This window comes from Conger conger, chromosome 8, assembly GCF_963514075.1.
Source record: "Conger conger chromosome 8, fConCon1.1, whole genome shotgun sequence".
Taxonomy (NCBI): Eukaryota; Metazoa; Chordata; class Actinopteri; order Anguilliformes; family Congridae; genus Conger; species Conger conger.
In genome coordinates this window covers 4,570,684-4,584,425 of record NC_083767.1, presented here as the reverse complement: position 1 = coordinate 4,584,425, position 13,742 = coordinate 4,570,684, and the positions used below count along the sequence as shown (strand labels likewise).

Here is a 13,742-nt window from a genome sequence, read left to right as displayed (position 1 = left end):
AACATCAAAGGAGGAGAACTGATGGCTTCCGGCCTGTCGACTCTGACTCACTGTGTGTGTGTGTGTTTGTGTCAGATACCATTCAACAGCAGAATAAACCCTTTGACCGCTCTGGTCCCTGTTCAGTCAAGGCTTTCTGTCCGTCATCGTGGCAGCAAAAAAAATAAAAAATAAAAAAGAAGTATGTTTTGAGTTGTGGCGTCTCGCTGGACAGCACCAATGTCTCGATTTCGTTGCCGAACGAAGGGCAAAATGGCCGCCGTCGACCTGTGTGAAGCCAGAGTGCTGTGTTTCCAGGTGGCGGAGTGGGGCATTCAGAAGCTGGGTCTGGTGAAGTACTCCAACAAGTCCGCGGGCACGTACAGCGGAGGGAACAAGCGCAAGCTCTCTACTGCCATGGCTCTGATCGGCTGTCCTCCGGTGGTCTTCCTGGTAAGATTTCGCACATTCATGTCTGAGTGTCGCTGCGACCAGCAAGACGCTCTGGGCAACTCTAGTGCTTATATATTTTTGATTTTTGGAGACGTATGTCGGGCAACAGTCGGCCTTCCACAAACAGTCCGCAATTTCTGTTGAGTGTCGCTGGACTATATACTGGTTCGGTCCCTTTTTTTCAACCACATTAATCAGACCCTCTTTTATCCAAAGCCACATAAGTGCAGACAAAAAGGATGAGCCAATGAACTGATGCCGGGTCATTAAGATCACAGACTAACATACTTAGAAGGATTAAAAACACTAAGCTACAGCATTAAGTTTTTATGCTCGTTAATTTTTCTGTTAAACTAGGGAGGAATTTCTGCCCTCATCTGGAAATGAGTTCTAAAAGGCTACAGTGTGGTAGACATCTTCGGTGGCACATCTTACAGTCTAATTGTAAAGTGGGCAGCGCACACACATTTAAAGTGCAATTATAATGTGATAAAACCTAACCCTGACTGTGACCAAACAATATTTTCAACATTCATCGGGTGTGAAGTATGCCGTGGTTTTGTTTAGAATATGATTAACATGAAAGAATTTTGGGAGTTAGGGTTAACCCCAAACCCTCGTACCTACCGTTTAGTGTGGCTAATCAAAAATGGGAACACTGACTTACATGTATAATAGAAACGTTGTCAAAAAGACTCTACCGTCCACTGTGGGTCCTGGGTCCTGGAGTCTTCATTCCTTCAAAGTCTTATGTAATTGCAATATGTGGAGAAGGGTGGGGTGGGGTGGGGTGGAGGAGCCCAATATCCAGCTACCCTTGACGGGACATGTCCCCCGCAGGACGAGCCCACGACGGGAATGGACCCCAAAGCCCGCCGCTTCCTCTGGGACTGCATCCTGAGTGTGATCAAGGAGGGCCGGTCCGTCATATTGACGTCCCACAGGTCTGCCTTCCTCTCTGTCTCTGACACAGTGCACCCCCGCTGACAAAAAACAGCTCTAGCTCTAGGGTTTGAAACAGCTGGTAGCTGGCTGACCGGTTCAGACCTGCCCCGTGCTCAAAATAGTTTGACCAGCTCAAGCTAGGTTTTGAAACAGCTGGCAGCTAGTTGACCAGTTCAGACTAGCCCCCCGCTCAACTTAATTTGACCAGCTCAAGCTAGGTTTTGAAACAGCTGGCAGCTAGTTGACCAGTTCAGACTAGCCCCCCGCTCAACATAATTTGACCAGCTCAAGCTAGGTTATGAAACAGCTGGTAGCTGGCTGACCAGTTCAGACCTGCCCCGTGCTCAAAATAGTTTGACCAGCTCAAGCTAGGTTTTGAAACAGCTGGCAGCTAGTTGACCAGTTCAGACTAGCCCCCCGCTCAACATAATTTGACCAGCTCAAGCTAGGTTATGAAACAGCTGGTAGCTGGTCACTTCAAGCCGGACATAGCTGGATTTTACAGCAGGGATGACTGTTACTCGTCTTTACTTTTCGCTGTGAATTAAAACACTATTTCATACTGTAAATTAAATTATTTTCCAGGCTTTGTGCAATTTTGTCAAGTTTACTCTTTACTTGAACTCAGACATCTTTTGAATAAGGCTGAGAGGTAATCAGTACTATAATTTAATGTATAATTAAGCAGAATAACTTTGTTCAATTATGAACTAATTATAATACATTACATTTGTTTTTCTTTCTTTATAATAATCCTATTACCTTTTAATTAAGTTATTCTAAAAGAAGATTGATGTTTATAATTGCTGTTTTAAATTAGATTTAAGAAGAGAACTTACCGTACAGTTAACATTTTAAGTAGACTTCATGAAATCAAGCATCTCATCATCAGAGTGCTGCACAGTTCCCTGGAATTAGCATGATGAACCATTTTCTTAATCCACTTATTCCTGCTCATGGCGGGGGCACATATCCCAGCATGCAGTGGGGTGGAAGGTCAAATTCACGCTGGACAAGTCACAAATCCCCCACACCATGCACACCTACAGGTGATTTAGAGTTCTCCAGTTAGCCTACCCTGCACGTCTTTGGACTGTGTGAGAAACAGGAGTGCCCCGAGGAAACCCAGACAGACACAGAGAGAACATGCAGACTCCACACAGAAAGGTTCTTGCTCAGGGTTTGACCTTCCTGCTGTGAAGCGGCAGTGTTATCCACTGCCCCACTGTGCCAGCCAATTCACCACACGATGGACTGAAATGAAATACAGTGGGTGGTGTCTGGATAGTGATGGTTCAGAACTGAGATCTTCACTCCTGGGGAGCCACAGGGTCTACTGGTTTTTGTTGTTACTCAGCACTTAATTGATCAATTAAAGCAGTTAATCACACAGTTAACACACCTCACCTGGTTTCTTGCCTGTGATTTGGTGCTGATACTGAGGCAAAAGCAAAAAAACTGCAGACCCTGTGGCTCTCCAGAACCAGGAATGATGATTGTTTAGAATATCAAAAGGCACAAAGAGGTCAACTGTCAAATGGAGAAACGGTTTGTTTAAAATTGCACAGCAGCAAAACTTACTCTCAGATGCTCCCACAGAGGAAGTGCGTTTTTTTGGATATGACACACGTAGTGGATGCCTACTTGACCGCTCTCAGTAGTGCGATTACTCATCCTTGTTCTTTTGTCGGATGTTCATATCTAGAGGGACTTCCACTCCCTGCTTCTGTTTGCATGCAAGCCATTTGTACAGCCGGATATTTACAAAAGCTATTCAACTCAAGTGCTCTGTTGAAGGGTAAAATGGCTCTGCCTCGTCCAGGGAATTGAACCTGAAATCTCTGCGTTACCAGTCCTGTTTTCTAATTGCACTGCCACACCTCTCTCTTCGGTCAACAGGGCTGAAGGGCAGATGATTTCTGGGGGATTTTAAACGCTTTCCATATAGCTATCGGAGTCAGTGACTTCCAGCTACTTCACTGGTTTAATTGTTGAGTAGAGTAGAGAATCTGTCTCTATGGTGGCTTGTGTTGTCACTTCCTTTTCACACTCAGTAATAAAGTGCCACACAACCGTACCTGAGGGCCTGTTGCCTTTGCCTGGTGATCCTCATTTAGCGATATGTTAAAAACACTGTTGAAAATGAATTAACCCTTTAAGGTTCTGAACTGAACGTTCTAATAATGATGTAACAATCCATCCATCCATCCATTATCTTAACCCGCTTATCCTGAACAGGGTCGTAGGGGGGCTGGAGCCTATCCCAGCATACATTGGGCGAAAGGCAGGAATACACCCTGGACAGGTCGCCAGTCCATCGCAGGGCACACACACCATTCACTCACACACTCATACCTATGGGTAATTTAGACTCTCCAATCAGCCTAACGTGCATGTCTTTGGACTGTGGGAGGAAACCGGAGTACCCGGAGGAAACCCACGATGTAACAATCACGACTGGTAATTGAATCCAATGGAGTTCTAGAACACTGACTTATCTGTCTAGAATGTTGACAAATAAAATTCCAAAGAATCTACTGTTCAAAGGGTTAAATTCAGTAACCCTCTTCCCCACTGACCTGAGAAGAAGAGCTCACAATCTTTCAGGAGATATGTGTGACTCTTGATGCGTATCGTAGTAAATTCCCACCTGTGTTTTCGCGAATGCAGATTTTCAGAGAGATTGATGGGTTTACTCTAAGTTCACGCAAACATCCTTCTAATTAATATTGCCATGCGCTGTGAATATCTAATTACATCTGCATGAGCGAAGGCTCTGATTAATTTCAGCCTTAATTTGTTAGCGGTGAAATTATCTGCATTGTTTTCTTTGTTTTAGTGCGTTATGTGAGTTAACAGGTGATATTTGTATGTCTCCAAAGACTGCTCTACATTACTTGAGTAATCATATGTTTACCCATTTTTATTCGTGTTTGTACCACCCTTTAGTGGATCAGCATAGCCCTGGTACTGACAACACAAAACAAGGAGCTAGTAGACCTCAGTTGAGCAGTTTTGCTTTAATGGCTGCTGAACTCACCATAGCAAAATGTTTTATGATTTAACGTACCCCGGGCCACTGATGGGCAATGAACAGTGCTCGCTCCATGAGCTTATTTCACAGTTTTAATGATCAGCACACAGTCTTTTTTGTGTGGTGAAGTCCCCACAACCTGGGTAATCCTGGCCTCATTTAATCCCTGGCAGAACCTGGCTCTGCCAGTCACGGTTTTCTGGCAGTTGTCACCACACTCCCGTACCCGTCACACACACATCAGGTCCACCCGCCGGGAGAGCTGCTGTCATCTCCTGCTTCCCTGACGAGGATGCTCAGTCGATTCATCTACACCAACTCCTCCAGCCGCCATCCAACGGGAACTGGCCCACAATGCAGTGCAGCAGCGAGCACAGGGACAATGGAACGGGGAGTACGGGTGGCGGTGTTGCACAGAATGACAGAATTGGGCAGCCATTTTGTTTTGTGAGACCACAGCCCTGGGGCCACCCCGCTGTGTGAGTGTGTCCTGGGGGAATAAGAGCTCCAGGCCTGGGGCCATGTTAGGGTGTCCTGGGGGAATAAGAGCTCCAGGCCTGGGGCCATGTTGGGGTGTCCTGGGGGAATAAGAGCTCCAGCCCTGGGGCCATGTTAGGGTGTCCTGGGGGAATAAGAGCTCCAGCCCTGGGGCCATGTTAGGGTGTCCTGGGGGAATAAGAGCTCCAGGCCTGGGGCCATGTTAGGGTGTCCTGGGGGAATAAGAGCTCCAGCCCTGGGGCCATGTTAGGGTGTCCTGGGGGAATAAGAGCTCCAGCCCTGGGGCCATGTTAGGGTGTCCTGGGGGAATAAGAGCTCCAGGCCTGGGGCCATGTTAGGGTGTCCTGGGGGAATAAGAGCTCCAGCCCTGGGGCCATGTTAGGGTGTCCTGGGGGAATAAGAGCTCCAGGCCTGGGGCCATGTTAGGGTGTCCTGGGGGAATAAGAGCTCCAGGCCTGGGGCCATGTTGGGGTGTCCTGGGGGAATAAGAGCTCCAGCGTTGTGTGAGCGTGTCCTGGGGGAATAAGAGCTCCAGCGTTGTGTGAGCGTGTCCTGGGGGAATAAGAGCTCTAGCCCTGGGGCCATATTGGGGTGTCCTGGGGGAATAAGCCGTGTGTGAGCATGTCCTGAAATGTCTTCTGTCTCCGCAGCATGGAGGAGTGTGAGGCACTGTGCACGAGGATGGCCATCATGGTGAACGGCCAGTTCAAGTGTCTGGGGAGCATTCAGCATCTCAAGTGCAGGTACGAAGGCCAGCGCTGCTCCATGCACCTTCACATGTCCTCCTTTTGCTGTATGTTTGTCCTTATGTGGCTTTTGGGTTATTTGTTTAGGCTATGTTTTTATTTTATTTAAAACATAGGGCCCACAAAGGCCCAAAAATGTTTGATGGTACAGTCGACAAAACATTAAACATAGGGGCTCTTCTGTTTTAGTCCTTTTCTTTCATTTGTATCAGTCACCCATTTTCTGGTGCAGGCTAGTACTTCCTTTAGTGAGTATTCTGGGGGGTTTTTTGTGGTTTTTTTTTTTTGCTTATTCCTGGATTTTTCTTTTCTTCTCGATTTCGATCTTGGTTTGCAGCAGAGCAAACTTGCGCTGTGTTGGTCGGAGGGTAATGAGATTCACCCGCAGGTCACGGTGTGGGCGCTGCCTCTTAATTGGTCATTGAGAGCAGCCTGGTGCATTCCCCTGTTGGCCAATCTGGCTGTGACGATGTCCTTTCCTTGGGGCTTCAGAGAGGCAGTAACCTGCACGCCCGGTTGATTCGCTGATCCAACCTTCTCCAGTGCTGTCATCATCGCAGAAACCAGTTGAGCCCAAAAAAACGCTTCTGTTGAGAATTCGTTGCGGAGTTTGTGGTCGTATTATGGGTGTAGTTTGCCGGTGTTGTAGCCTAGCTGAGTGGGAAAAGTAGGCTTGCCCTGGCTGGGTTGCCTGCATCAGGGCTAGAAGGCCATTAGTTGCGTAACCGTTTGGCTAGCCCGAATGACGGGTTTGCCCTGAAGATTTTAGTAGTTTTGTTTGAGTTCATTTGCTGTTTATTGAAGCACCAGAAATGACTTATTCATCATTCTATAATGTATTTTGGGGGAATCAAATGGACAGATGGATCATTTTTCAGTGTCCTTTATTATAGAAGAGACTTTTGTTGATTATTATTGAAAGCACATGGAAGGATAATTCGTTGATTAGCAAAGCAAGTCCAGTGCTCTCAGAGCGTTCATATGGGGGGAAAAAAGGTGTTAATGTGGATCTGGTAAAGCAAGCTTTAATGCAGTACCAGTCACAAGTTTCGCCGCTAATTAAAAATAAAGTTAGACATTGAATATCACATATGGGGTGTGAATCGAAAGCAATTCACCCTGTGTCATGCGGTCATAACCTGACGTAAAACTCTTGAAGCTCGAAGCATTTCATTACTGAATAATTCCTATATTTCATAGCCATGTATGCAGAAACGGCCCCCCCCCCCCTCACCCGGTTGAGAAAAACACCATCTGTCACCTTCTTCAGAGTTTTATGGGTTTATATCCCTGTTACCAGGGGCTGCCTGGTTGTCCACAGGTCCTCAGTCAAGTATGATTAGGAAATTATGTTACATTTGTAATTCCTCATTTAAATTACAGACAATCCACCAGAGACCCGAAAACCTTGTCCTCAAACAAACTTCCCTTCGTAGCCAATTTCTCTCCGTAATTAAATCCCATTTCCTGCAGTCAGTCAGGGTTAGGGCTGATGAAATGGGTGTACAGTACAGTAATCCATCGCAACGGCGGCTTTCTGTCCGCTCGGCTCGCTCCGGGGATGTTCCCCCTCGCTCGGCGATGGGGAGGCGTTGGGGAGCCTCGCACATGAAGGGCAAAGGCATAAAGGATTATTATGTTTGGTTTATTTCCTTTGGCGGCATTCATTATCGGCAACAATGAATTCATGCAAAATCGGTTTTTCCATTTTTCTTTCTAGAGATTTGTACACCGGCAATATGCAGACATGCTCTAAGCTTCAGCCAAAAAAATCGCAATTTTTAAAAGAAAATGCATAAAATTAGCTTTCAAATGTGATGTTAAAGACATAAACACTTTTTAAACATAAGATTTTCTCCACCGGTTTTCTGAGTCATAAGATATTTGATTGGCATTTCTTAAGTGCTCTGCATTAAAATGTAAATGGTAAATGGTTGGCATTTATATAGCGCCTTTATCCAAAGCGCTGTACAATTGATGCTTCTCATTCACCCATTCATACACACACTCACACACCGACGGCGATTGGCTGCCATGCAAGGCACTGATCAGCTCGTCAGGAGCATTTGGGGGTTCGGTGTCTTGCTCAGTGACACTTCGACACAGCCCGGGCGGGGGATCGAACCGGCAACCCTCCGACTGCCAGACGACCGCTCTTACTGCCTGAACCATGTCGCCATGTGCGTACAGCACATTTGGTGTTAAAATGTGCTAAAACAATGGACATGTAGATGTTTTTACAGTGACGCTATACTTGAACCCTCGCTGTTCACTGTTATACACACGGCATAAGGGCCTTTATCCAAAGTGACTTACAGTTGATTAGACTAAGCAGGGGCCAATCCCCACTGGAGCAATGTGGGGTTAAGGGCCTTGCTCCAGGGGGATTGTGCATAGCAAAGTTATGTACTGTATGTCAGCCTGATGTTGAAGGGTTCAAATAAAGTGTTACCATTTTTCCTGCTTTTCTAAAAACACCTTTTCAGGAACCTGCTTCCGGCAATGCCAGAAACAACACAATAAATAACAAATTATTTCATCAAAACAAAACTTCTGCCTCGCCCACCCCTCCCCTGAAGTGTTTTTATTTCCCGCACTGTTGGGTAAATCAGTGACTTGCAGTCAGACTCTCAGGGTCCACTGTATTAGTCTCATTACAAGGACAAGTAAAACAAGGCGTCTAAGTGCCCAACTGAAATTAAATCCTACACACAATCTGCCAGTCATTGTTACCCTAGAGCAGGGCTGCTCAACCCTGTTCCTGGAGATCTACCATCCTGTAGGTTTTCACTCCAACCCTAACAGGGCACACCTCATTCAACAACTAGAGCAGGGCTGCCCAACCCTGTTCCTGGAGCTCTACCGTCCTGTAGGTTTTCACTCCAACCCTGACAAAGCACACCTCATTCAACAACTAGAGCAGGGCTGCCCAACCCTGTTCCTGGAGCTCTACCGTCCTGTAGGTTTTCACTCCAACCCTAACACAGCACACCTCATTCAACAGCTACAGTAGAGCAGGGCTGCCCAACCCTGTTCCTGGAGCTCTACCGTCCTGTAGGTTTTCACTCCAACCCTGACAAAGCACACCTCATTCAACTGCTCCTAGATCTCATGGAGCTATTCATTAGTATAGCCATGTCTGCCAAATTAGGGTTGAAATGACAACTTACATAGATCTCTAGGAACACGGTTAGGCAGCCCTTGCCTATTATATAATGTATGCTAACATACAGAATACAGAAAGGTAATAAATGGTAAATGGTTGGCATTTATATAGCACCTTTATCCAAAGCGCTGTACAATTGATGCTTCTCATTCACCCATTCATACACACACTCACACACCAACGGCGATTGGCTGCCATGCAAGGCGGCGACCAGCTCGTCATCAGGAGCATTTGGGGGTTAGGTGTCTTGCTCAGGGACACTTCGACACAGCCCGGGCGGGGGATCGAACCGGCAACCCTCCGACTGCCAGACGACTGCTCTTACTGCCTGAGCCATGTCGCCCCATTATGATAAAAATAAATTAATAAATATATGTAATGTAAAGTTGAGAAAAGGTACAGGACACTTACAGTCGCAGCCTGAATCAGAGGAGGACCCTCAAAGGACTCTGCGGGCCAAAGGGCACACTTGCAGGTGCCGTCTCAACCAGTAGGGGTCACTAGTGAGCTGTATCTTGAGCAAGGAAATGTTACCTCACCTGCCCCCCAAGCGTAGTAACTGGGCTTGTCAGTTAACCAACTCAGCATGTCAGTAGGTGGCATGCTTCATTAAGTATACAGTAGATCTGGGGTGCTTCTGGTCTCCCTTCAATCCGAGATCGGTTTGGGTCTGGGAGACATGGCGGGGTTTGGACTTTTCCGTCAATCTCCTGACTTAAATGAATCATTGAAGCGTTGAAGCATGCTGAAACCCTGTGGCCCTCCACGACTGGAGTCTGACGTTCCTACACTACACAATCAAAGCATGCCAGCAGGTTTGATAGATTCTGTACTCTAAAAAAAACAAGGCATTTGCTCTCAAATATTCTATATGTGATGGTTCTGTATCAAATACACTTGTCTTATGTGCTCAAATAGAACAGTATTCACTTTCCTAACAATGAAATGGGAGGCATAAATTAGATGTTAAGTCCAAAGGATGTCTGATTTTTACATTAATGGTTTGAAAATCTGTTCAAGAAATTGTGATTTAATCTAGCTCCCAGAAATTATCCCAGAGTTATGAGGTCTCATATTCTTCCAGAGAATCAACTGACAGTGACATATACAGTAGTTCCTAAATAATAGTGGACCAAATATATAAACATATTTCATCAGAGGCACTCTGAATGGTGTCCGCATGTAATTTTTTAATAGCAAATAAACAAATAATGAAATAAGAAAATGTGGTTCTGTGAGTCACAGCTCCTAATAGAAACTGTACAAAATAAAAACCACACTGGAACTGCACCCCTTCATAACATGAGAGTGATTTTGGTGGCAGTCCTGCACCCTTGCAGTGTGGCCTGTACTGTAGCCGTCTTCTGGGGTAGGAGAGTTTCAGTCACTTTGCGCAACAGCGACCCCTTCAGGTTAAACATGCTGCTGCAGACTGCCTGCACAAGCTATGCCTGAAGCCTTCTCCTGAGTTAACAGGACAGCGGGTTCAGCTGGGGTTCAGCTGGTAAAGAGAAGCTGTTGTTTTGGTCACATTCGTGAGACCAGTTTAGGAATATTATCGTGAATTCGATTAAGAAAATAAAACATGGATGAGACAGATAGGTTGATCTTTAGTTTCCCAGCACATAGCAACTATCCAGCCAATCTAAATCTAGTTGGTTGGAAGGTTTTACCCTTTTGATGTATCTAATGTTATTTTGCACTTTAATTAATAGCTAACTATAACTATAGCTATGGCATGTTGTAGCTATTAGTCCTTTTGTGCCAGGAAGACCTGACTCTATATATTGCTCTGGAAATATTTTGGAAGCATGCATAAAATGACACAGTTTAATGATAAAAGGCAATATAAATTAAGCTGTAGATTGTATTTATTTATTTATTTATCTATTCCTGAACCCCAAAAATGTTTGAATGGAATAAACTCAGGGCATCAGAATCAGGGAAAGGAAAGGAATGGGGCTTTCTGACTGCTCCCATTCAATTTCTATAAAGAACGTGTTCCTGCTCTCTCCCACTAATCAGCTTAGAGAAGGCTTTTCACAAAATGGCTTCTTTTCTTCCCTGGGATAAGTTAGGGAGCCTGGCAGTCAGGAATGCAGGAAGTCATGCCGCCGTAATGGAGAGGAACGTGGAGGAAGAGCCGGGTTGACTGACAGTGGAAATGCGGAGCCGCTATGCATAATGCATCTACGCAGTCAAACTCAAGTTCATCTCAGAGTTGACAGATATGTCAGCAAACAAACTTACAATGCATTTCTTACAGCATATTTTTTGACTGCAGTGAAAGGAACATGCTCCAAAAAATAATAGCTTAAATGATTGTGCATGATCGATGTCATACTGCTTTTCAAACAAGACAGTGAGAATGACAATGGAAGGTTTTTCCTACTGACTGAGAATATGAATTAGATCAAGATTAAATATGAATACAAAACAGAAAGAAAAGGATATAATATTAGAGGGGTCATAATAATTACAACAACAAGGTAAAAATTCATATAGTAAACATATAGTAAAAACAACGAATACCCATTCAACTAAACAGCCCTGCTGGTTTTTATGTGAAAATGGGTCTGTTAGTTTGCCACTTATGAGCGTATGTTTCCTTCCATGAAATTAAAATATTTACGTGAAGCAAAGATTAATATTGCGGCAGAATTGTAGCTCCAGTCAACATCTGTGGCAAACTGCAGAAATTAGCTTGCTTTGACAGCAATCTAATAGCATAATGAACTATCCTGGTTTACTTCTAAATCTTTTAAATTTTTCAGTTCACGGAAATGAAAGAATGACACGAAAAACATCGACAGTCGGCGCTACGTGTCATTCCGGCATCAATAAAACCCGTTGTTTACAAATGGCGAAACTTTTTCTTTTTTTTTTTCTTAATTAAAAGCGAGAGTCTCTCGCCGCGTTTGTTTCCCAGGAGTTTGTCTGGTGTCTGGCATTATGGCAGGTTAGACACGCTGACAGCATGAGCAGCGAACGAGCTCAATGAATAACACTTTTCTGGCGGGAATATGGCAGCTTACACACACACACACTGAAAGGTGTTCTGACGGATTTGCATTTCTCAGAATGCTGAACAGAGGAGCATCAGTTGTTGTTGTTTTTTTTTACCACCCACCTCGCAGAAACACAGAAACACGACTGACAAGCGGCCCCCGCTCAGTGAATTCATCTTCGCCCGTGTTATATGTCCTTCTGATGGGCTGCTGGGGGGGGGGGTGATGATGGAACATGAAATAGCGCAGCTGACATGATTGTAAGTCAATAACGCACACAAGGCACACATGAAGCCACGTACAGGTATAGGCACTGCACTGTGTGTGCTGTCTTTCTGTTTGATAGATAATAAGTACGCCAAATTTCTAACAAAGACCGAAGGCTGATTCTGCTACATAGAAGAGAGAGAGAAAAAAAAAAACATTTTTCTCCATTTCCTAGTTTTGCAATCATCTGGCTTATCACTCCTCATTTGCGCGAGAGCTTGAGAAAGTAACCATATCTATAATACATCTTCATTTTACCACTGTACCTGACACTTCCCAAGATTTCTTTTCCATTTTCTGTGTCCTGGTAACATCTCTCACAAGTAAAGGACATCCTCTCTGCCCTAGGTAATCTATGTGACAGTCATTCCAAGGCACGAAGCCTCATCTCTCTCTCTCTCTCTCTCTCTCTCTCTCTTCTCTGCCTTTGTTTCTCTCGGTCTCAAATCAATGCATTTTCTTCTTCAATTCAAATCTTATGTTTTCCCATATAAGGTTCACAGTATTTATATCTGTTACCTGATTATGTTGCATAATCCATTATTATTATTAGTCGTAGTAGTAGTTGTCTAGTAATATCAGCAGTAGCATTAGCCATCATAGTCTTAGTTCCATTTATTAGCTGTCCACATTTGCATTGGTAATGAATGCTCATAAATAAAAAATGTATTCTCCGTAAATTTCTGCTACCAAAATGCACCTAAGCATCCCTGTGACATTTCGTAGACCACATGACATCACGTATGTCCGTACTCTGGCGTGACGCCCGTCCTTTCCTCGAGGGGCGTCATTAGGAAAGCGCCGCAGTGCGAATGGCACGTGTGATCGGGGGTTTAATTGAGCGCCGCGAGATCAGTGTGCTTGCGCTCCAGTGACGGATCTCCTCCCAGGTGCGTTCCTGAAGTCACACGCGAGCAAAAACGTTTGAGTGTGACAAGACGGAACAAAGACGTGAAGGGTATTTCACATCAGGGCCACTGATGTCACATAATCGCCTCGCTGTTAAATCGGAGACATGACAGATGCATCGCGTTAACCTGTCCCTTACAGCTGTTTAATAAATCCACTTATTTCATGTGTCAATTACAGTTTGTCTTTGAGAGCGACGTCCTTCATGAATAATTAATAGGAGGTACTGTAGCCTACACGCTCGGAATAAGCCACTATTAACCCTTTGGAGTACCAGCGGTGCTCAGCTGAAGACCACGTAAAGTACACAGGTAAATCAGGTAAGTACACAGCTACTTGTGTAATTATTAGGCAACTACTTTGCTTTCAGTGATAAGTACTATGAAACAGTCAGTAAGTATCACTTGCAGTTACTATGTAAATACATTTTACAGCCCGTTTCAAAGTAATTACCTAATAAGTACCTGGTACTTTCCCTGTAAATACTAAGTAATTAACGGGGCTGTAAAATAAAGTGTTACCTATTTTGTTTTACATCCACAATTTAATATTTAATCTAAAATTGGATTAAACAGAACCGATCTCCGTCCCAACACTCGCAGAAATAAAGGTACCAAAGAAAGTGCCTAAAAAGGTGAAAATGCTTGCCACTGGGGTGGTGCCCTACAGGTACACACAATTGTACCCCTAACCAGCAATATATTATGAATTTTGTACCTTTTTTGCTTGGAAAAAGT

At 44.6% G+C, this 13,742-nt stretch overlaps 1 protein-coding gene across 1 annotated transcript in view; it reads left to right on the top strand.

Moving 5' to 3' along the window:
• LOC133135097 (phospholipid-transporting ATPase ABCA1-like) overlaps positions 1 to 13,742 on the top strand; it is a 149,641-nt gene that overhangs the window by 124,377 nt on the left and 11,522 nt on the right. Inside the window, exons 45-47 of the mRNA XM_061251868.1 lie at positions 298 to 432; positions 1,273 to 1,376; positions 5,560 to 5,652. Coding sequence (XP_061107852.1) covers positions 298 to 432; positions 1,273 to 1,376; positions 5,560 to 5,652 — 332 coding nt within the window. The remainder of the gene's footprint in view (positions 1 to 297; positions 433 to 1,272; positions 1,377 to 5,559; positions 5,653 to 13,742) is intronic.